At 40.2% G+C, this 24,606-nt stretch overlaps 1 protein-coding gene across 1 annotated transcript in view; it reads left to right on the plus strand.

Moving 5' to 3' along the window:
* Positions 1–4,687: 4,687 nt before the first annotated feature.
* Positions 4,688–24,606, plus strand: part of clybl (citrate lyase beta like) — a gene marked incomplete at its 5' end in the record, with an annotated part of 65,145 nt that continues 45,226 nt past the window's right edge. Inside the window, one exon of the mRNA XM_083921882.1 lies at positions 4,688–4,731. Within this exon, the coding sequence (XP_083778008.1) occupies positions 4,688–4,731 (44 nt within the window). The remainder of the gene's footprint in view (positions 4,732–24,606) is intronic.

Raw genomic sequence — 24,606 nt, forward strand, 5'->3', positions numbered from 1 at the left:
TTCTAAGCAATGCTCCTTATCTCTCTTTCTGTTTTGCTCATGATTGCTGGGTCAGTAACTTGGCTGTAGATTGGGTCAGGGGGCGCAATCTGGTTTTGTCCACCAGCTTTGGGTTGTGAAGGCTAATGCCTCCTGACACTCCCAGCTCCATCAGTCCCGGCCGCATCATTCTAGTAATGCAGAAGTCATCAGGGCCCGGGATTGCGTGAGGGCTTTCATCTGGAAACCCAAACAACCTTAACCTCATTGAATTCCTCTTGAAGAATGCAACAATTAATGAATGGATTAAGTTGTTACTTTGTCTCATTGGATTACACCATATTGTTTTGGATTGATGTGCTTTGAGAGAAATACATGAGAAAACATGTTTCCATATAGTGATATTGCAAAAAGAGATAAGAATTATTCACAGATATTTGCTCATGTTAAAGTCCATAAACAATACTAAAAGTGTCCAGGGGATGTTGTATTTTATGTTCAAAGGCCAAAGTTTAATCTGGATTGTGTGGCCTCTGTAGCTGGTGTGCTGGTCTTTTCCAACCATACTCCACTTCCTTTACAGGCACTCAACTGAATTGTTGCTTAACCTGCGCAGTGACCCTGCCACATGCTATCTGTATCCTTCTATCCCAGATCCACCACTACACTATTCCCCTTGTGGGCAAGGGTTTTGCTATGCATCAACTAGAGCCACAGACTCGTGAAGGGAAATACATAAACCTTGTGTTAGAGCAGAGGAAAAAAAAGGCAGCACCAGTGCTTACTCATCTGTTAAAAACGGAGTGATCTGCAAAGTTTGTATGAGAGGGTTTTTGACGGTGCCCTGCTGCTTTGTCAGTGCAGCACATGCTGCAGGCACTGGCATCCCCTATTGCCTTCCAGGTCATTGGCCAGACTCAGCAGGAGGTGGGCTTCTAGCCCCATGACACGTCCCTGATTCACAGCTGGAGCCGTAACAAGGTATCATAGCAAATGAGTCGGTAAAACATCACTGGTTTGAAGAGCGTGAAAAATTGTCATGATATCATTTGTAATTCCTGATCTGGACTGCCATTGGTAGCAGAAAGAGAGATAGAGAGTGAGAGAGGGCTCTGGTAATGAAGGGGTTTTATTCCTCTTCACCATCTCCACCAGTCCCGGCTCCCTCTCATCCCCACCACCCCACAGCCTGACCCCCAAACTGATGCCCTAGGGGGGAGATTCAAGCTAATGTAAGGAGGCAATAATTAAACATCTCGTGATTCTCAGCCAAGTGGGTTATAGGTGTTGGGCTCTTAACATGAGAGCTTTATGACACATTGTCCGGTTCTTGAATGTGGATTTTGCTCCTCATTACACATGACGCATGAATGGTTGTGATATGTCAGATTGGGCCTTTCCTGGTGTGTTATGGTGATAGTGGTGATGTTTCTGGAGATTGGACAGGGTAAGTTAGGATTTGGCCTTTGAAATACTACAGCTGCTGGCATTGCAATATAAGTGCTAAAATATCAACATACAGTACAGGGCAACGTGTACTTTTTTTCAGAAAGGCAGACAACAGACATTTACTTGTATGATGCAAAGCTGGTAATAATCTTAAACAATTTCCATTATAAAAATACGTTTAAAATTAGATGTTCTTTTATAAAATAATAATAATAACAATAGTAGTAATAGAAAATATCAATTGTTGTATTGCCAAATTGTCATTAACCAAAATCTTTATTTGTGTACAGTACATTGGTCACACTGCATACCAAAAAGAAATGTGTACTTTGTGTAATAATATTCAAGAAGAAAAAGCATGTGCGATCATAAAAAATTACATAAATCACACGATGTATTATGCAATAAAATTAGATAAACAAACCTTTATGATCTTTAACCTTTCTGTGTTAAGAGTACAGTTGGCTGTGAGGTGGTGTGCAGGTTTGATAGATGCAAAGAATGGACACACATCAGTTCCCTCTAAAACCACAATGGAGACCTTGGATCTAAATGTCATGGTTTCATAACGGATACACTGACATTTGTGTGATGGGATTTAGCCATGGGTTAATATAGCCATTGCTGGTACACTGCATTGATGTCCATCTCACTCGGGCTGTGAAGTCTATCTTACCATTTTTTTGGTGCCCTCACAGAAGTTTCTGTCAAAGGGATGAATTGGATGAATTGGATTCTATGCTGGTTAAAGCCAATTATTTTATCAGAAAAAAAATTGTTTGATATTTAGGTTTGTTTTATATGATGTTAATGTGCCTCCGGAGCAGTTCAGATCATTCTTTCTTGTTGAGTGTTGGGGCTGGAGGCGGGGGCTGTTGGGGAAGGCAGGCGATCAGCATTAAAATCAGAGCCATGTAAATCTAATCAATTATACAGTTTTTCAGATAAAATGTTGGTAAATCAAAACACATTTTCCAAAAGTCACAGTATAATGAGAAATTTAAATTGGAAACAGAAACCATTTGTTTATTATAAATGCCAGGGTGAGGTGGTGACTTGCCATCCATAAATTTCGTTATCCTTTCATATTCCTTTTATCTATGACTACAGCTTTGGCACTCATTCAAGATTTTAATGAACCCAGACTTCTGAGGCATCAAGGCCTAGTGATGCATTGTCCATTTGGATCAGGGAGTACAGAGGGGGGACAAAGGCGAAAAGCTTTTGCCTTTGACATAATATTTTATATTCTATCTCCTTACAGGGGGGTCATTAAGTGATTGCAACATTTAACAACATAGCAGATTGACAGGAATAAACACATATTCAGCATATATCTGGAATTAACAACCAAAGAGTTGATCTTGTGTTTGTGCAAATTTGTGCGTGTGTGTGTGTGTGCATGCGGCAAGGGGTGACTTGAATCAAAACATAATTTTCTGTGCTTTATGAGGATACAGAGAACCCCCCTGCTCTGGCGCGACCTGGTGTCGGCTGCTTTCTTGGGCTCAGAGGTTCCTAGGGGAGACCAGAATGGAAGTTGAGCATCTTGCTGTGATCCAAAGAAAGTGTGCCAAATGCTATCAAAACTGGATTAGTAGACAACAATTGTGTTCGATGAACGGAAGCGGGAGGGAAAGGAGTAGTTTCTAAGTAACCCAAGGATGGAATTTTTCAGCTCTGATGCGTTTTTATCCCATGTTGGAATGGATGCACACACAGGCTGCCTTTGTTAGGGATAAAATCTATGTAAAATAAAAATTTAATTCAAGTTTTCTTACCTGATCATGGATTTACCAGAGAAGCAGCAAGCACACTGATCTCTGATCTCTCTCTCTCTCTGTCTCTGTCTCTGTCTCTGTCCCTATCTCTCTCTCTGTGTCTCTCTCTCTCTGTCTCTCTCTCTCTCACTCTCTCTCTCTCTCTCTCTGTCTCTGTCCCTCTCTCTCTCTCTCTCTCTCTCTCTCTCTCTCTCTCTCTCTCTCTCTATATATATATATATATATATATATATATATATATACATATTTCTGATGTTGTTAGCCTTAAAGATCACTCATATTTCTGTCATTTGTGTTTTATGTTCATGTGTTGTCAGCCTTGAAGAGAGAGGGAAAAAAATCCATTGAGAAGATCACTACTACTGTCACTGCCTGTGACCAGGAGAGTAAATCATGTAAAATATTAACATAATTCCAAGCCAAGCAGTGTCTACATGCGACCCGATACATTTTAGAGGCCATTTACCAGTAATAATAAAATAACTAGAGACATTTCATAGGAATCAAAATGTGTAGCACACAATCACATGTCCCCTCAGACCCCTTGGTTGGAAACCATTGCATTATATAGCCTATATGGAGCCAATGGTGTTCAGTCTGGTGGGGACGCTACCGTTGCTTTTACATTACATTACAAAAAACTTTGTTGTGATGTCAGAAATGGCAGAAAATGTCAGACTAAAGGAAGAGTCATCAAGGACTTGACATTATTACTTTATTTCTACCCATGGTCTATGTGAGAACGTGTTGACTGAATAGCCTACATTTGGCTCTACAGCCTTCATAAAATAAAGTTCAGCAGCACACTACATTTGAATACACCCACAGCCCAATGGCTGTCCTCTCTGAATGCTGACATTTGGAGCAAATCCCCTGCTGCCTTAATCACGGCAAATATTACGTGTCATTTGTGCACAACACTTGGACATGGCTGATGTTGGTGGTAGTAATTCACCACTGCTGTGAAAGAGAACTCCTGGGGTGACACGCCTTGTGCTCAAATTTCTCTTGTCTCTTTATTCCTCCCTTGTTTCTCTCTTTTTCAAGCTTTAGCCTCCGTCTGCCCTTTATGTGTCATGGAGCAGAAAGACACCAGTTACAGTAGAGACCATCTGTAAGGCAAAAAAAAAAAACTGTCGAAAAGAATGTCATTGTTTACCAACTGTTACTTTGATTTTAAGTGATGCATCTTAATTATTTTGAATTATCTTATGAAATAAATTGAATTATATTATAACAGTTGCCTTTCAAATCATCATCCCCCACCCTCCCCACAACAGCACCATCCCACTACTTCTTCTGCTGTTTGCCTTCCCATGTGCAAGGAGTCCAGAGCCCTCCTTATGCTGTGGCCAATCACAGCGCAAGGAGTCCAGAGCCCTCCTTATGCTGTGGCCAATCACAGCGCTTAGGCGGGGCAGGGGACGGCTTCTGTAGCCAATTGCTGCTCGCTATGGTAGCGCGTCATCGAAGGAAACATGGCGGCGCACATCACCAGGGCTGTGAAGCGACTTCTTCCACAGTAAGTCAGTTCATGTATTTAATTTTTCTTTCTCTTAAGTGTGCTCTGGTCCTTGTAGAGAAACTCAGCCGGGGAAAATATTACAGTGATCATTTTGGTGGATAATTTCCCTTAATGCCACCGTATCTGCTGTTGGTCAAATGTCACTTCTGTTCTTGGTTGGTGCAGCTGTTGGCAACAGTGTTTACAACAGTGTTTACAACGTTTTATTCGTTTACTATTCGTTTATGTGAGCCAAACATGACTTGGTTGTAGTTACATGTTTGCAGTAGAAAAGCGGGCAATGTGCGCAGCGTTTGTATTGTTAATGAACACTGTTGTGTGTCCTGACTCAGTGGCTCTGAATGAAGAAAAAAAAAGGTTTAAAAACACGTTATTGATACCCCATGACACCCCAAAGATGCAAAAGTTTGGCTGTAAAACACACCTAATAGTCAGCTTTTCTTGTCGGGGATGTCATCATCTTGTAGGTTACAGATTTGATGGTGTAACCGTGTTGCTGTTGGTCTGTGTAGTCAGATATTGGAGATGGGCTAAGTGTTTAATTTGGTGTACAGTGTATTTTCTTTTAATCATCAAGGGCCATAATGGACAAGATTGTGATTATGAAAACCTATTTATAATTGATGATCCTTTCCCATGATTGATAACGAAGAGCCTAGATCCACACCAAAGCTTGAAGATTACAAAGCACATCACATATTAGAGAGGGAGCCATCTCAGGGTTCAAAGACCACCTTATTATTATGGTGCCAGAATAATAAAAACAACCCTCTGTACACTTTTGAAGCAGACGTGTGTAAATTCCAGAATGAATATATCTTAGCATATTTTTCTCCAACATATTGTAAACTTTCTTTATGCTCTATGCCATGTTTAAATGTCATATATTTTTAAGTAATCGACTCCAGCCCCCTGCAACCCCGACAGGGACAAGCGGTTGAAGATGAATGAATGAATGGTAGTGTCCATCTAAGGCAGCTTGTGCAATATATGCCTGTACTGCGATGGTCAAGAGAGGTATTCTTCCACAACTTTAAAGGAGTAGTTATCTTATTCACTTTCTCTTGGAGAGTCAGGCCTGCGTGTGTCAGGTGGTTAGCCTAGCTTTAGCATATAAAGACTGGAGGCACCCACCTGGCTCTCTCGAAAGTTGAAATAATACCATACCAGCATCTCGAATGCTGACCAATTCACATGTAGGCTAGTTAGTTTAATCGTACAAAAACAGAAATGCAGAAGCAGCGATTTGGGGATTCATGTGGAGTTCAAGCACTTTACATTCGCTCGTTAGGTTACATCTGTAAAGAGCACTGGTTGCCTGGCAACCTTTCTGTGGTGACTCCAGGAAGTCACTTCACCTGGCTGTTATTTATTTTGTTGTCTGACTGTATGACTATGATATTACTAAAGACATTGGCAAAACCTTATGCTATGAAACTTGGCAGGATTTCTGTAGTTGCAATGCACTTTTGCTGCATGTTGAAATTGCTGAATTTTATTTGTATTTTATTTATTAATGTAATATACACACAGTTGGCAGTTTATTAGACACATCTAGTTAAAACTAACTAATTCAACAGTTGTGCATTAAATCTACCTTCATAAAGGTAACAATGTTTGATTTTTGTTGAAGCTTTTCAAGAGATATGTTTATTCAACTTTATGGTCATTTAGATGTCGTTTTTGGTGCTGTTGGGTTGTAGTGCTTTATACTATTGTAAGTGATTTTTCTAATATAAAATTGACCCTCACTGATACAAATAGGATGGATAAAAATGTTATGTGATACATCTCTGCATAACACATTGGCTATCACTTAAAATTCCTAAATTTTGGGGTTAAAATCGTTCCAGGGTCTTTTTTGGCAAATACACTCATAAAATAAGCCATCAAGGCAATTTTTTTATGCAAGAACTATTAACGAAGATATCCCGGAAAGTCCCTTACAAGCGCTAACAGCCGAATGCAGCTAAATCACTGATTAGCTCGGGGCAGACACCAAACCTCTTCAGTAGCGTGATACAATTTCCTATTAATCGAAGCATCAAAGGGCTCCTTCCTTTTGGATTGCCTTGGGTAATTGACTTGAATGGACTTTACTATGAGAGGAGCTGCTTCTGGGGCCAGTAGGTAATACTTTCACAACACTCTTTTAATAAACTCCGGCTTCACTCTACATTGTTGGTGCTTCAACTAATGTGCAAGGACTCTGCAGATGTTTGGTGTTATCATGAGCAGTATTAGTAGTTAAAAAAGCAATTTTAATGCCATCACCGTGCTGCCCTGAGAAAATTCGTTTTTAGCTGCAATCGGCTGTTAGCTACAGTTAGCTACTTTCCACAGTATCTGCTTAAAATTGTCTCCATGGCTTATTTGATGAGTGTATTTGCCGAAAAAGCCCCTGGAGTGATTTGAAGCTGGAATTTCACTTTAACTATCTACTTTAACACAAAATGTTTATCCTAGACACACGATCGTCATATGTTCTACACTGATGAATATACAGTGGATTCTGTTCCTCATGGCTTCCATCCAGCGCAACCACAGGTTTTCTGATCTAAGCAGTTTCACAGCCCAAAATGAAACTGTGACAAGAGCTGGTCAAGCGATCATTGTTTTATTCATTGCTCACCCACATATTTCCAACTTGTTCACTGTCGTAGTTTATTATTTTAGCATGCTAACAAGGACTAAACACAAAGTAGATCTTGGGCTGAGTATTGGACAAATTTTGACCTGATGGTGATGCAATATTAACAGTTCTCCATGGTTATCTCAGTTCATCCATGCAGTCGAGTGAGTGCAGAGTGTAATCTTGAATTGCCAGACCCTGGAGCATGGACTGGCTACACAAGTTAACATTCTGGTATATAGGGAAAAAAGAACGCTCTGTGCTGTTTGTATTTCATATTCCAATAATATTCCAATGTTGTCGCAAAGTATGCCACACATAAGCTTAATTAAGGTTGGGTGTTATCTATTTTATCATACTTTTATACCATCTTACATATGGTGTAATGTAACTAACTTGGCTAAATCACAGAAGCTTTTTTTTGTCTAATAAAGTCACAAAATGTCAATAAAAGACAAAGGGAAATATTCGTACAACCCTCCTTTAAAATATCTGTCTTGTAAATCCCGCAGTTTAATGGGAGTGTAATACTAAATTTGCTACTCCTTTTTAAGTATACAAGCTCTTACATACATATTAGTCTTTTGTGAATTCCTGCAAGGTTATGTCATGAGTTTCAGTGACAGCTTGTCAGTCAAAGCTGCACAGTGCTCCTTTACCTTTTTGTAAATTGACACGCAAGTCTCATAGGATATATAATGAGAAACTTCTGACAGTTTGAATGTCAGCTGCAAAGAACTCAAGTGATTTTGATATTCTAGTAATGTGCCTGCACTGGTCAACTATATTGTGACATGTGACTCTAATTCAAGGCACATTAATTTCCAGAGGCACAAAGCTGATGATCCTGCCAAATTAGAGTGTGAAGTGACTGTCACGCCAAGTGTGTGTGTGTGTTTGTGTGTGTCTATTTATGCTTCTTGTGATAGCCTGAACAGATTAGAAATAAAATATTTCCTCATTCTCAATAACCCCTTTTTTAAATTTAGATTTAAATTTAAATGTTTCTTTCTAGTAATTTTAACTGTTTTATAAAGTGAAACCATCTTTCTGGATTTTTATTTTTTAGGATATGTGATGTGTAGACTTGCATACGCATATAAACAAAATGTACCTTCTTAATTGGATTTAGATTGAATTTAGGGTAGTGTTTCTGTGAAGCAGCACCTACATGGTTAAATGTAGCCCTCTCAGATGGCTGGAACTAGGAGAGGAATGTGTGTGCTTGTTTTATGGACAGCCTAGAGCCCTCGCCCTGGCATTGGCGGCAGACTGCTCTTTGTCACAAACACCCTTGTGTCAAAGATGCAACAGCATCCTGGAGGAAGCATTGACTGCCGCTATGAAGTCGACAAGTGATGAAAGTAGCCTAGAGGTTGTCAATTAAGAGAGCCAAGGCCTGGACCTTATAAGTTAATGGGCAGTTTCCCCTCTCAGGGCCTGCTAGGGCTTTATAGCACAGCTTATAAAAACCTCAAGTGTAATGCACCCCTATAACGTTTTCAATTAAGAGAAAGGGCATAAAGCAGTGCAGACACTTGGCAGTCATGCTAGAATGTTTATAAAGTGGCATTTGGCATAAATTGGGAGGGGAATTTTCAATTGCCCCAGTTGTTTTAAAGCAGCAGCTACTGTGCAGAATTTTATTTTGATGGCACTTCATGCTGACTGGAAGCATTACAGACTTCCTGGTGTCTTCCCATTACCAGTGCTTTCAGCTTGGTCATATGGACGCACAGCCTGCAGTTTAAAAGCTATGTCTTCTCAGTTGTAAAAGAGATTAGAGACAAGACAGAATTTTGATGTATAATCAATGTAATGTTACACACTTTTTAATTTAGTACAAAGTGTCATTCTAAATGCCAATGCCATTTCACAGTAAATTGGCAAATTTCCATATAAATAGTCCTATAATGCAAGAGGAATTTACATGTAATGCAATTAAAGAAGAAATAAAACCGGGCAGATTATTATTTGTTAACATAATTGCCACTTACACACTGCAAACTCCTTGTTTGTAATGCTAATAGAAGCAATAATTCTGAATGTTTTAAAGAAAATCCCCTCAATCATCTGGTGACTTCTGCGGTCGAGCTAGCTTCGGCTTCCGGTAGATAAATAAATGAGTGTTGGATAAACACCAGCGTGTTGACACCTCATTTCCTCATTGATTGGTGGTGGAAGCCTAGCTTGAGGTGTGTGGCCATAATCCAATCAAGCAGGAAAACAACCATGGGGACTGTGTAACCAAATTCTTCAGCTAGGGAGGGCAAGCAGGTTAGCCAAGTAACCCCAAACTCTATGCACTATGCCTTTCTTGAACTATTTAATGGTTTATCTAATATTTTCACTTGACTCATTCTTGGCCATCACCTCACAGTACCAATGTTTGCCTGAAATCTATTTCAGAAAACATGTGTGTGCAACTTTGAAATCGTACTATATCTAGCTAACTGTATCGCTCCTTATAGCATTTAGACTATTTGTTTTTTCAAGCTAAATTAAATCAAACTTGAAAAATACATGATGGGGTTCACATAAACACACTCTACACCACAACATCACCACTGCCTCTGGATGTATTCACCAGTGTCTACAGAGGCACATTTTTTACACTTTGCCTTTTTTGAGCCAATGGATCAATAAATCGCTCTATTACCTGTTGTTTCACCAGATAGTCTTGCCTTTGAAATGTGTTACAGAGCATTAAGTTAACACATGTTGCTGTGTGAAAACAAAGCTCTGGCGTGGCAGCCAGCTGAGTAAACGTGTCTGAGGGAGCAGTGTGGGATGGCAGAGAAGAGAGGCCTACACTTGTCCCAGCAGTGACCAAGGTGGATCCATGCGGTCAACAGATGGATATGTTACCCTGTATCCTCATAGAAAAAAACCCAACCAAAACAAGTGTCTCTGCTCAAGCACTGAAACCTTTGATCACCAGCACATCTTTGGCTTCAGAGTAGACTTCTTCGTACCCCCAGAGTGCACATGGAATCTCATCTGTATAAACACGACCAGGGAGGAATGTGTGAACAATGCAACAAAAGAATTTTGTTCTAGAAACGGAGGAGGGGGACTTGGCTAACGATTAGTTTATGTGGTTTAGATTTTGAGCATGGTGGTCGCATTGAACGAGAAGCTGGGGAATTTTTTTATGATAACATGAGTGGGAAAATTGTGCCTTTTTACAAATGTAAGCCAATACAAATGCTGTGATGAAATTATACTTTTTGTAACACTAGCACAGTCTTTCAATGTATAGGTAACTATAGGCATTTTTGATAATCTTTGTTGAAACTGCATTATACTCAAATGGCTATCTGCTGTATTCTTACACAGCTACAAAATGATTCCTGTTGTAGTTATACCTGCAGTGTAGTCGTCCATGCTACCGATCCTTTATCTATTTACATGTTATAATCATAATCTGTTTGGTCAACCATCAAAATATTTTGCATATTACACACAGACCTTCTTAGAGCTTAGACCACCTAATCCCCTTTTTATTGTAATAAGTTGTAGCCTGTGCTAGCCTATTTATTTAACTGTATTTCACTTTAGCATTTACTGTATGTATGACTAACAATTTCTAATAAAGAGTGTGTTGGGGCTGGTACAGTTTAGCCCATGTAGTATTAATTGGGTAGCTGTCAGAGATGTGTGTGGGCAGGATATTGCTTCCAGATTCGGAGTCAGCGTCACTGTCAAAAGGCTAAAGGGATTCTTTTGGCTACTAAATAGATACAGATTTGGGTTCAATTTACAACTCAAACTCAACTCAAAAACCTGTAGCGGAACATTCGCATCACTGACATTAGATCATTGTTATCAGTTATTGGGTGAAACCGTGTCTTGTCCCTTCCACTTTTCCTCTGTCACGATGGTGTTTTGGTCTTCTCACGGCACTGAGGTTGGCTCATTGCCATGGTGATGGTCGGCTAGTTCCAGGGCGATGAGGTGTAATTTACCCAGTATTTCCTGTCTGATACACAGCACCCTAATGAGTAAGAGGCCTGCTTTTATAGCAGAGTGTTTGTTAACCAGACACAGCAGGGTGTGTGCGTGTGTGAGTGAGTGAAAGAGAGAGAGAGAGTGTTTGTGTGTGGTTCTCTGTGCCATTCTGCCTTGTTTGTTTAAGCGTATGTACACCTATAGGTGGGACTATCTGTAACGGTTCATGGGTCCATGCTGTGGCCACATGGCTGCAGTTCTTGGTTTAACCCCTCGGTGTCAGTATTGACAGTGCACTCTGTAATGAGGACTCAGAGAGCAGCTTGTGATGTTTGTTCTAGTACCAAGTGAAGTTTCATCCCTTCAATTTCCCTCATTAAATAGTCCCAACCTGTCGCTGAGTGCCTATCCAAGAAACTTAATTTGGAATGTCAACAACTGTCATAATAGAGTTGTGCCCCCCCCCCCCCTTGTGATAGACTTCTTGACACCAGTCAAAAGAAATTCTATTATTAGCATAGTAAAACGAATTGTTACAGTAAACTTACTACATAAATAAACAAAAGTGAGTCACAAAGGCTAAAACCACAGCTTTACTTGGATTAAATTTAGCCCAATGCTTAGACTAGTCAAATAACTGATAGAACATTAATTAGTCACAATGATTTTAATAACCAGTTCATTGATTAGGTGTTTTGTAAAGTAAACTACAAAATACTACATAAATAATACAGCTGTTTTTAGCCACTTCACATCACTGAAATGTCTTAGTTTCTCTGTTGAGTAAGCAACTGTGAAAGACACAGCACATGCTGTTGTTATGGGCACCTGCCACTTTTGACATTTTATAGACTTGATGATCAATGGATAAATCATCAGTTGCAGTGCTTAACACAATAGATGCATGACATCCAGTATCTTGTAACTATGTTGCTGTCACAACCAGGGTTGTAACTTGATGTGCATTATGTGGATTCTTGTAACACAAATAATAATATATTTAATTGATGGAGAGGGGGGTTTTGTATGTACGAAGTGTAGCCTATTATATCTTGTGTTGTATGTCTCTCTGGCCATCAGCCGTAAGCAAAAATCATTACAATAATCCTATAGTTTAATAGTGTAATTGATCTTGTTCTAGCTACCATTCTCAACTGACTCCACAGTTTTTTCACAGCTTCTGTACAGACAGAAAATAAATCTCTCGTTGATAAGTCCATATTGAACATCTATGTGATCATTAACACATAAAACCCTCCACTGAACTGATGATGATGATGATGATGATGATGATGATGTGGTGTCAGGGCATTTCTGAATTTATAAAAATAAATCATATTTTTGATTTATCTGGCTATGCAGAGATGAGTTGGCTGGATTATTTTGGTATTTTGCCGTATTTGGAACTGGCTTATAACTTCTCATCACATCACTGGCACAAGTTGCAGACAGGCAGCCTCCTGTTAGCACTGCACTTCATTAGAACCAGGTTTCAGTGGTACCACACACATTCAAACAGCAGGGCCATCTCCCCAGCATCAAAGAAGATTTTATACAAAGGGTTGTCTCTGTGTCTGTCTTCCCATCAGTGTTTGCTAATGATGCATGCTGCACACGTTTTTAACATTGACACCCGCCTCTACCTATCACTCATTCACATACTCAATCTCTGCTTCTCTCTCTCTTTCTATCTACCCCCCCCCCCCATCCCTCTCTCCCATTCTTGGTGTTTGTTTTGTTTGTTTATTGTTTCCAGATGGCAGACGCAGACTTCATTTGTGTGGCTTTCAAGTTTCCAGAGAGCTTTTTACTGCCTTGGCTCAAGCGCTTATCCTGTTTCCTCTAGCCGGGCTTTATGATGGGCCCTTTATACGTAGCAACTGGAAACAACTGTCACTACCAGTCTGCGTCGGGGAGAGCAGGAAAAAAGGCTGAAAAAAGTGTCTTTTCTGCGCACTCTCCATCTGAACATCTTCATTAGTGACAGAGCAGTCGATCCACAGATGTGGCCGATGTTTCTTTTCCCCCCCAAGGGTGAGCTTTACTGGCTTCACAGAATAAGAGAGAATACCCTTGACTGTTCACTACTCGTAACTTTAAATGCATGATCAGCACTCCTACAGAGAAATAGGATGTGCAAAACTAATTCTTTGTTGACATGGAGGTTAGGCAGCATGCTCACAGTAGTGAGGAAGCTGGTAGTGTGTTTTTTTTTTCCAGGACTTTGCTGAGTCTAGTCTGGGCATCATTAAGCGCTGTGACATCACTTATTTACAGGAACACAGGAGGTCGACTTGCCCAGTAAATGTGGGGGAGGACCGGTGCATGTCTTTACTCATCGGATGCGGTTTTAAGACGAAGCAGTAATCAAAGCTCTCAGCTATATAAAACCCGCCCCTTCTTCTTAAGGAGGCCTTTTCTCCTGGCTGCTGCTGAATGAGTGATTACCCTGGCATTCCAACCTGCCTAATCCCATTTCTAACAGTGATTTAACATAAAGTAGCAGTGGCCAAGGCACTGCATTCAATGACCTACCCCAAAAAACTAGTCACTGGCAGGAAATGTCAACCTGTTTTACTTCATATTTCTCTAAGTTGGTGGAGTGGACAGATTTCCTCATGTAAAAAGGCATTATACAGAGGATTCCAGGAAGCCAGCTGTGTCACAGTCCCATTCCTCATGCACTGGATGTCATACAGCACATGCCTTAGATGATGTCTGCTGTAATCACTGTCATTAAATTCTTGTTTATGATCTATCAGAGTCCACTGTGTGTCCGAAGACAGAGGTAGTAGTGCCGTATACGTTGGCAATGGCGGCACAGTCATCGTACTAACCCGCTCGTGACCCTACACAAGGGGATCCGAGCTAAAGTGTGAGGGGATCCGACTTTAATGTTCACGTAATCAGTGGTGTTTGTGTTTTACCACCACTGAGCGCCTGGCTGGCCAGCTAATCTCATCAGGGTTTGGGCTCTGGTGCTGGGGTGAGGGAGAGGACAGCCTAGCATGACCCATATCTCTGTGCCAGGACAGCTACAACACTATAGCTGTACTGTGCCGTTCCATCAGAGTTTACTATCAGGCCCTTTGCCAGGGTGTTTACTACTGAACTGTCTGGCACAACAAGATAATGCCTGTACTAATGCCCTTTAAGGACACAGCCACTCTCACTAAGGAGGTTCTGCTCTTTTTCGTCTTTGCAATGATGTAATAATCAGAATAATAACATTGTGAAGCAGTGATGGGGTACGCCTCAACACTGTAACAGGTTAACAGTTTGGATAGGTTGGTAATATTCTTACAGACATCTGTAAGGGTGGGGAAAAAAATCACTGCTCTAAGAGTAAAATGAACAGAGGAGAGAGACTTAGGTTGCTTGAGGACATACTTGATAAAATATGTAGATTGTCTGGTTTCTTTCAGAAAATAGTGTGCTTGACTATTTAACCTTACACCGCCTCAGCAAGCATTGCTTAACGCATCTCTTCTCTGCGGCCTTAAGCAATCTATAACAGCTTCTGCCTGAATTCTTTCAGTGCAGTCAATTGCACAACAGCTTTTTACCATTTTCCTTGCGTTTTACTCATTCTTCCATGTGAATGCACAATGGTATATACTGACTTATGACTGTTGAGAAAAAGATATGATTTTTAACATAATTTGCATACCCTTTCACTAATCCAGTCCAGTGCAACAATGATAACAAAATTTAGAGTCGGATCAGCTTCTGACACTGTGAACTGAGACTAAACGGTCTAAGCTTCTCAACGATGAGATTTATTGCAGGGAAGTACATTGCATGAGATTATACAAGTGTACCTAATAACTGGTAACTCGATTTACAGCCTTATAGTGTCTCCTCTACTCTGAAAGTTATTGAGCGGTCACGCAGTAATCTCAGCCAAGCAGCCACTAATCCCCATCAACAAACAGGCAACTAAGACCGAGTTCAGGCTGACTTTAGCCCTGCTTGAAAAGAAGTATTTCTACAGTTTACTTCACAATCTTTGAAATGAAAGTTAAAATCATTTCCAGAGTTGAAAACCCTTAAACAATATGCAGTGTAGGAATGTCACATTATGAGATTTTGATATCACAAATATTGTCAAGAGAAAATTTCAGTTTCACCATTATTAATCAGGGAATTTGTTATTCGACAACCTGGAAGGAAAAAGACACACAAGCATTATTTTGCTCCCGCCCTAGCCTAATGTAAATTTAAATATAGGGTTCTGCATGTACTCATAGAACTGGCGTTACTTCAATGTAACTACTATATATTCCCAGAAGATCCTGAAAGTAAACTCTACATTTGCTAGTTTTTTCTTACCATGATTTGAGCATGAAGTAGTTGATGATTATCTCAAAGATGTTGGAATATGTTCGTGTTGAACCCCTTTGCAATCACTTTTAAACTTTGCAAATTGGATATCTTCTACAACAACTCCCTGGTCATTTTGTAGTTAACCAAATTTAATGCACTTTAAACTCGCAAGATTTGTTTTCACAGGCAAAAATGCAGGAATCTGGACACAATCAACTGTATGAATTGTAGCTTCTACAATTCATACTGTTATGAAACCATGTGATATGACAAAAAAGGTAATCCTGACATCCCTGATGCAGTGTTTTGGAAACGGGTATTTCAAACTTAAGGATTTGATACTCAAACTGAACTGGACTTTTTGTATTTTGTCCCTGCCATGCTTCCATAGACATGTCCTGGCTCAGCTCGACTCGGTGCGCCAGTGCAGCATGGCAAGGTTTTGCATTTCTTATGCAACAGGGCTACCAACTAGAAGGTGTGTCTTCAGTGGTGTGGCTTTTTCCCCCTGGTGCTCTGCACAGAGCCCTGTGCCCTGGGATTGCCTGGCAAAAGGCAGTGGCAGAGTCGGCCACATGTCCCCGGGACTGCCAGTAGACAACAACCTTATATTTTTAGTTTCATAAAATGTGCCTGTGGCTAGATGGTAGGTCATGGACGAGTGGCAAAGTTTTTCTTGCAAAGTTTGCATGTGACCTTCTGGGGGTCTTGCGTGTTCTTTTCAAAGTGATCCCGTATTTTAGACGTCTTTCCGAACATGATTGGCTATTAACTGTTAACTGTCTAACCGTGATTTTGAAGGGACCTGCCTGCCGTGTAAAAAAAACCCCCAAAAAACGTTCACAGTGAATAAGTGTCACGACTTCCTGTATCTGGCCCTCCAGCATTTTAGGCCAGCCTCCAGTCACATAGAGTTTCACTTTATTTTGACAAATCATTTAGAAGATTTTATTATGAAGCAGAAAAAAAGGAATACCTCTGCACTTTTAAAAACATCTTTCTCTCTGGTCTCTTGTACAGCCATGAGTTGAGTCTCGCACCACATGTTTAACTTTGCCTTAGTATCTGTTCAGCGCTCCTGGAACCTTGACCGAGGACTACAAACGTGTACTTAAAACGTACTAGGCACAATTTTTGCTAATGGAAAAACAAAAAAGAGTGAGCCAAGCTGTACCATACTTAAGATGTAAAGGCCTTCTAGTAACTCTACTATGACAGAAAACTGAGAAGTCATCTGTTACTTTACGACATTGATTCTACGATTTGAATTAGGCCCTAGGGTGGGGATGAAATTAATTTAAACTTAGAGTGTTTTCATTCACTTGATTGACTTGTTTTTTTTATTTTTTTTTCTGGAATAGAAATGCAAATTTTACACACGAGACTAAGTTAATTTACTGTTAGCAGGTTGTATAAAAGGCATGTTTGTGGTTCTCTATCGCAAAATACACCGTTACACACGTTGTTTTAGTGAAGTGACACCATTGCACTCACTCTGCTGTGCCCATGGGAGGCTCAGTCCACTCCCTCCACAAACACACACACACACACACACACACACACACACACACACACACACACACACACACACACACACACACACACACACACACACACACACACACACACACACACACACACACACACACACACACACACACACACACACACACACACACACACACACACACACACACACACAGAGGAAACAAATCAGCAGCTGGCTGTTTGATGGTCTAATTTAAACCAGTGGATATTTTTGACCTGTGCGTGTGTGTGTGTGGACACAGGGGCATAATAAAGGAAGTTCCTTTACGCGAGGGATGGATAGTTTTCCTATTTTGCTGTTCAGATGTATTCTAAATATTTAGTTTTCCATTTTATAATAAGGCAAGTCATTGATATGGATGCCAGGAAAGGCTGTACCACCCTTTTTGTGAGAACCTGCAGTTCACATCTGCTCATGTTTCATTTCGCTGGGCACCTAGTAAAGCACACAGTCAGTTTCTAGTCACACCAAAACTCAGATCCACCACAGTCATGAAGTCAAAAAGTCTATGAGTTATTTCAATGGACCGTATTGTAAGACATGCAAGTGTGTGTGTTCAGTCGGGGCTGAGGAGAACTGCTTATTAAACCATCTTATCCAGTTTTGCACAGGCTTTATTGGCCTTTCATTTGCAATAATAATGAATGCAGTATATTCAGACATCCATCTGGGAATACGTTCAAACCACATAAACAATTTAAAAGTGTTAAAATTCTCACTGAGGCCTAATTATCACCTAATAGCTGATGCGGCAACAAACAAGTAATTATTATCTATTTTGCTTCTATTAGGCCAACAAATAAATAGAGACGCCTCTGGGTAAGATAATAGAGGGTTCATGTTTATGAAAATTTACTGTGGGTTCTAAATGTGTAGATTTAATTTGGATCTTAACTTGATCCCACAACTTCAGAATTTTGGTTTAGCATTTGCTGTTGCTGTATTTTATCTCCCATATACCCCTGTGTGTTTGTTTGTATACATGCAGAGGCCAAAACGTATGAGAAATTATTTCAGTTATGTTTATGAAAATGCATTAATTGTTTTTCGCAAAAAAAAAAGGAAGGTTATCCTCTGTAAATTCCATTGTTCTTCATCAAACACATACCAGGTTTTTAGACTGAAGATGTGTCACTTCACGACTGGTTCATTTGTTTAGCCAGCAGCCTGCAACCTAAGCTTATTAAATCAATAGATTAAAAACATGCCTTGCTGAGATGTTAAAGACTAAAATACAGACATGCACACACAGACACACAAACACAAGCAGCATGGTAAGTTAGCTTATCTTTGATGTATCCCGATTGACAAAGAGACTCCCTCCTATCAAAGGTTTACAAATAAACTCTAATGAAAAGGCTGATTTACAAAAGAAGGCCTATGTTCCTTCTGTTTGTTTGAAATAAAGTCTGTTATGAATTAGTAGTTTGTGTCTCTGCGTTTGATCTAAATGTACCACATGGTGGCTTGTCTTTTTTTATATAATATCATTTGTTTAAAGATGTCCTCCAAATGTAAGCTTGCATTATAAGAGTAGTGTTTGCTATTTGGCCATATTCACCATGAAAAGTGGACTGTGGTTAATAAGACCGCAATATAGGCCAGACCATACGCAAATTGCCATGCCTTTTTAGTCCTATCTTCGGTGATGCGGCACTTCCTCAGGCTTTTGTCTCCAGTTTGGGGCGCAGCTGTCAGGCTAGGTGCTATCCACGCTCCCCTCCCAAAAACCTCAGGCCACGCGCCGCTGCACCCCAAACACTAAATAGGAGCATTAGACACACCATGTTAAGGGCTGCTGGTGTTTGAGCTGTGGCTGTGGGTGCGTGTCTTGTCCAATGGCCAGAGACATGCGCATTAGCACAAACACACACTCACAGCTGCACACCCCACTGCAAAAGTTCTTCTCTGCTTTGCACACTTCTATAAGACAATGGATGTATTCTTTTGTGTGAAATGGCCCATTGTCCTAACACTGACTTCTGTATTGTCTGTTGCCCGTTGACCCCTCTCTCTGCGTTTAGTTTCCCCCGCCCAGCTACAGATCTGCACTGTGAAAATACCCACAAGGCCTATCTACCCATATGTAGTGTTGCAGATTTTGATTATGCACCACCAGCATCACACCTCAGCAGGGTATATCCAAACATGAAAATTAATTCACAGCTAAATGCTGCTATATGCAGTCCGAGAGGGAGAGGAGAGGAGAAATCAAACACTGGTTTACACTTGTGAACATTAAGAGAGAGCCTAAAGGCAGATAGAGAAGGCAGTGTTCATTAATGTGCAAGGCAAAGGGAACTGTTACCTTCCTTCCCTCCTGCCCCTCCAAACAACACACACACACACACACACACAAAGCCACACATGCACGTGCAATGGTCATTTCAATAGAGGGAAGAGCCCTTTGTTTGCAAATAATTTCAATAGGTATAACAGTTGACCTAAATAAAATGCATGTAAATTATTCTGGGGGCTGCTTAAAAATCAAGTTATTGAAAAAGAGAGAATAAAATCAGCATAATGAGCTGTAATTGTAAGCAGAGCTGAACACTCACAGGAGAGCTACATTGATCAGGCTGAAATGAGAAAGTTTGGGTCAAGCTGCTCGCTGTGTTTATTAAGCAAACTTGTTACCTTAAAGCTTGGGTATATCGTCCACCAACTTATCACAACACTGTCAGATTTCCAAGTTATTGTGTATTCCTCTGTACCCTGCGTAAATCTTCGTTAAAGAAAAATACACAATTTTCTCAGTTTGATATATTTCATGTGGCTGAAGGTATTGGGGACTTTTTAGCTACAGCTATGGTGTCCTTCTAGACTGTCTGTTATGAACTTTAGCATGAAAGTACTTGGGCATGACTTTGTCTCAGAGCAATGCAAATGGAATTGCCCCCCGATGGTTTGGAATGCACCCAGCTGGCCTTTAAAAGGTGATAATTGGAAAATACAGGATGAAGCCACAGTCAAAGTGGGGACCTTGTGTTAGACTTGAGTTAGCCATAGCAAGGATACAGGAGAGCTGTAGGAAGAAAACGTGCAGAGGAAATTAAATGCAATGTTTTCTCTTTGTATTTTGATGCCATTGTGTCCAAAATGCAAACAGATTAGCAGTTATAAACCCCCATTGTAGTTTCTGACAAATTCCAGGATGTCACTGTTTCGCTTAGCAGTGTAATTATATACTGCATGTGGCTTCAGAAGGCAATACCCAAGCAATAGATGTATAGCATAGATACAGTAACTGATTTTTATTACCAGCCGCGTCAGCAACATGGGTATTGGGTGAACCCTCCTCATTACGACTCGACTTGATAACCGTGTAAGATGCAGTCACAAAACTTTACCGATTTGTTGAGATCAAAATGGAGTCTCATTTAGTTACTATATATTTTTAGTCTGTATAATATTTGTTGTTTGTAGAAAAACACCCCCCCCCCCCTCCCGAGGATTATTTAAGTATTTCTGAGTATTTTGATACTGACAACGTTCAAAGATGGGTGTGATCCGAGCAAGGGCACTGGAAGTAGGGGTGTAGTTGCTAGTTTGCAATTGACTTTATTCATATTCATGTCATATCTAGATTACAAATTGCCATTGTACATATTACCCATTTTTAATATACTCATTTACAGTATGTAACTTCAATATAATTTCTATTATTTAGTGTGAGTTTAATAATACTGGTCTTCAAAATCCCGAGGGATGGACCACTGGGGGCAGCTCGGGGCGCTGGTCACTGGCAGCCCCCTCGCTCTAACATCTCTCCTCAATTGCATGTATAGGTCCTGGTTGTGCATGTGTGTATTTCGGGCCTGTGTGTGTAACATGTATGATAATAAGAGTGAAAATTGAATTTCCCCGTGTGGGATAAAAATAAAGTAATTCTTCTTCTTCTTCTTAAATACCTTGAATTGTTGTTGCCAAAAGAGCAACACGTTGATTGGAACATTGTTTTTAGAATATACTGAGGGAGCTACTGGGGGAAAGTTAAAATTCACTTCCCTACTAATTTCTAAAACCTGACACAGCATTCCTTTACTTTTCGGGAAGGAAGTGCAGTTAGAAGGTCATGAGGCCTATACAGGAGCTCTTCCCTTTACAAGGCAACATTCAAAGCATTTCTTTACTCCGTTCCGTGTTAGCCTAACCTAGTGTAAGCCTGTGCATCCGGTCTCCATTACTGTGTTCTCTTCTGAGAGAATGTGACAGCGATAAGGTTCTTTTGAAGTCCTTCTTTACTACAGGATCTCTACAGAGGAACAAAGCCAACAGCCAGCTGCTTAACGGGAGAGAAAACTCTTTACTTTTTACGTTTGAGTTTTAGTCCACATTTCTAGTCAAATATGTTTAGGTATGCTCTGGATATATTTACCATATGATAACACATTTCTGCCTTTGTTTGCAGCTGGATAAGAATATGTTCTTATATGAAATATGTATGTACACCTTGAAAAAAATTCCATATATTTTCAAAAATACTTGTCATTAGGCTACATTCCAGTCAAAACAGTCTGCAGCAAGTCAACTGTCATGCCCTGTGTCAATCAGCAGACATTTCCAGCAACAATATGCTAACGCCCATTCCGCGTGCTGTTCAGGAAACCTTTTACTAACTCCTAATGGAATCTTTTTAATGACTTCCTGTACCTGATGCCTATACTATTGCTATCTGGATTCCAGCAACAGACGAGTCTAACTGACCTTGACATTGTATTTCTGTTGTGGTCAGGAGTCACCATTGAGAATAATGTCAGTCAGTACCACTGCTCCCTGCCCTTAGTATAGTATGGAGACGCACACACACCCAAAAACTCACCCTTCACAGAAGCATTGGGTCCTTGGCTGTACTTCTGTAGCACATACAGTATCACTGTTAGACTACAGAAGTACTTTCATGTAACGTAAGGGAACTTTATTTGTACCAAAGGATAGATTTGGTTACAGTTAAAAATAATTAGCTGCTTACACACACACACACACACACACACACACACACACACACACACACACACACACACATATAGACAGATAACATTTACAACAGCTACAGTGGCATAACAGTGACAACATTGCTCCAGACATGGAGGAAGTTGATAAAAGTATAAAAAGGCATTATTATTATTAAAAGACAAAAGATAAATACTATAAAAACTAGGTCAGAATATATGATTATATAGATTGTTTTTGAAGGTTGTATTTTGGCACATAAATGAAAATTCAAAAACAGCCAACTTGGTTAATTATCTGTCTGTTTGCGCCATAAGTAGATTTCTATGAAGTTTTCTACAATAGCTTGTCCAGGGGGCTAATGTATATGTTTACTTTAATTTTGTACTGTGTTTAAAATGATTTATGTGGAACTTAAGTTTATGTGGAAAGCTTTAAGAGGCTCACGCTGCTTACCCTAATGTTGTTTTGCTAATGATGTGATGGATGATCTGGTGCAACTAGGGCTGTCGTAATGAAGGAATTTCCCCTCTGGCATAGAATGTTATATAGTATTTGGATTGATGCACCTAATGCAGAACCAAATTGGACAAGAACGAGTTCCGTCTAGATGCTTTTAGTTGACGGCTGTTAGCAACAGGTGCTGAAGTTAGCACAACAAGCAGCGAGTCAGCCACACTATGAAGAAGGCAAATTAACCTGCCTGCAGGTTCCTGGTCTGTAAGCAGCAACACAATAAGAGGTGTGTGTGTGTGTTTGTGTGTGTGTGTAAGAATGATGTATCGCCATTTCTACGCTGCTGGGGGGGTTGTGAATGAAAACGCATCCAACATGCTAATGCACATTTAACAGCATCACCCAAGTCCTTATCCCTGCTGCTTTCAAGCAGCCTCTAGATCCGATTAATTTGTTTGTTATATGCCCCCTTGGTTTACACGCCACATTGGCTAGTAAATTGCCCTCTATCTCTTGTTATCATTGAAAAGTAAAACAAGAAGGGCCTAGCCTTGTGAAAAATATGATCATAGTGGTTGTGGCAGCTGACGCAGTTGCTTGCCATCCCCTCTGGTTGGCTTGTTGATAGCGCGGTATTGCAATATTGTGGTTAGTACAACAGCCCTAGGTGCAACTTTATATTTTATGCAACTTTATATTTTATAAAGTTGCACCTAGGGCTGTTGCACTAACCACAATATTGCAATACCTAGGGCAATATAATTAATTCTAAACAATAAAAACTTCTCTACAGTCAAACTTCCTAATTGCCAAGGTCGTCACAACATATTGAGTTCTTTGATGCATGAGTTCAGTCTGTTCCTCAATTGTGTTATCCCCAATGCAATTTCAGTCAAAAGCAACTGTACTTGGTTATCTGTCTAGGAAGACGTTTCACCTCTCATCCAAGAGGCTTCATCAGTTCAAGTACACATCTGACCAGGCTGGGACTGGTCCAACTATCTGGTGTGGAGATCCAGATATTTAACCTTTCACAAGGCCGATGATGTCACTGGAACCCTTTGTGCTCCAAGTGCCAACGACAGTCGTTGGTGGGAAGTTGGTTTCGACTTTGTTAGTGCTCTACTGGGTTACAACGACAGTCGTTGTAGCCACAGGAGGCCATTTGTGAACAGTTGTTCTTTGAGGGTAGATTGTTGAATCTCCTGGGAAGGGATGAAAGGGCAGCATTGTAAACTGAAGATAAGTGGTGTCTTAGACCTCCTTCTCTTTTTAGAGATGGTTTTTCTACTTTTACATAAATGCTAATTGCTTTGGGGATAACGCTGACCTGGACAAATGAGAAAATTCACAGGCTGAATTGTGTTGGTGCCAAACAAGTGATAATGTGTCATGAATTTCCACGATCCTCCCAGTAAGGGAAGGAAGGGGCACTGGTTATTGCCCACCCACACCACACCCTTAATGGAGAAATAGGCCATGGTAGGGTCCTGCTCTTTCCTTGTCACTTTCCACATTGTGGTTGGGTCTGTGTTTATGTTTCAGAATGTTTCATCTTCCAACACTCCATCATTGGATTTGCTACATCAGCTGTTACAGGAAGTATGACGGTATAACACCCTCAGTTCATCAACATTCGTCAACCTTCGTCACTTCCCATAACTATCACACTGTAGTGCATGGAATGGACTTTAATTGTCCGTAGTGTGGAAAACAAAAGTGTTGCAAATCCCTTATACTGTTTGGTTAACTTCAGAGTTGCAGGAAAATAGCATATATACTGTAAATGTTAGGTAATTGTTGATTCAAATGGATGGTCATTTTGTTGCTATAGTTTGTGGTATTGTTGTGCTGAATTATAACATGATGATGTCATGAATCTAATGTTTTGTGCACAAAATAACAGGATTCTTAAATGAGAAGTTTATATACTGGCTGAGAGGCATAGAGTAAACTGAAAATACTTAGCATAGTGTTGTTAAAGTCATTCTATGGTTGGTATGGC

The sequence above is a fragment of the Echiichthys vipera genome (assembly GCF_963691815.1).
Source record: "Echiichthys vipera genome assembly, chromosome: 10".
Taxonomy (NCBI): Eukaryota; Metazoa; Chordata; class Actinopteri; order Perciformes; family Trachinidae; genus Echiichthys; species Echiichthys vipera.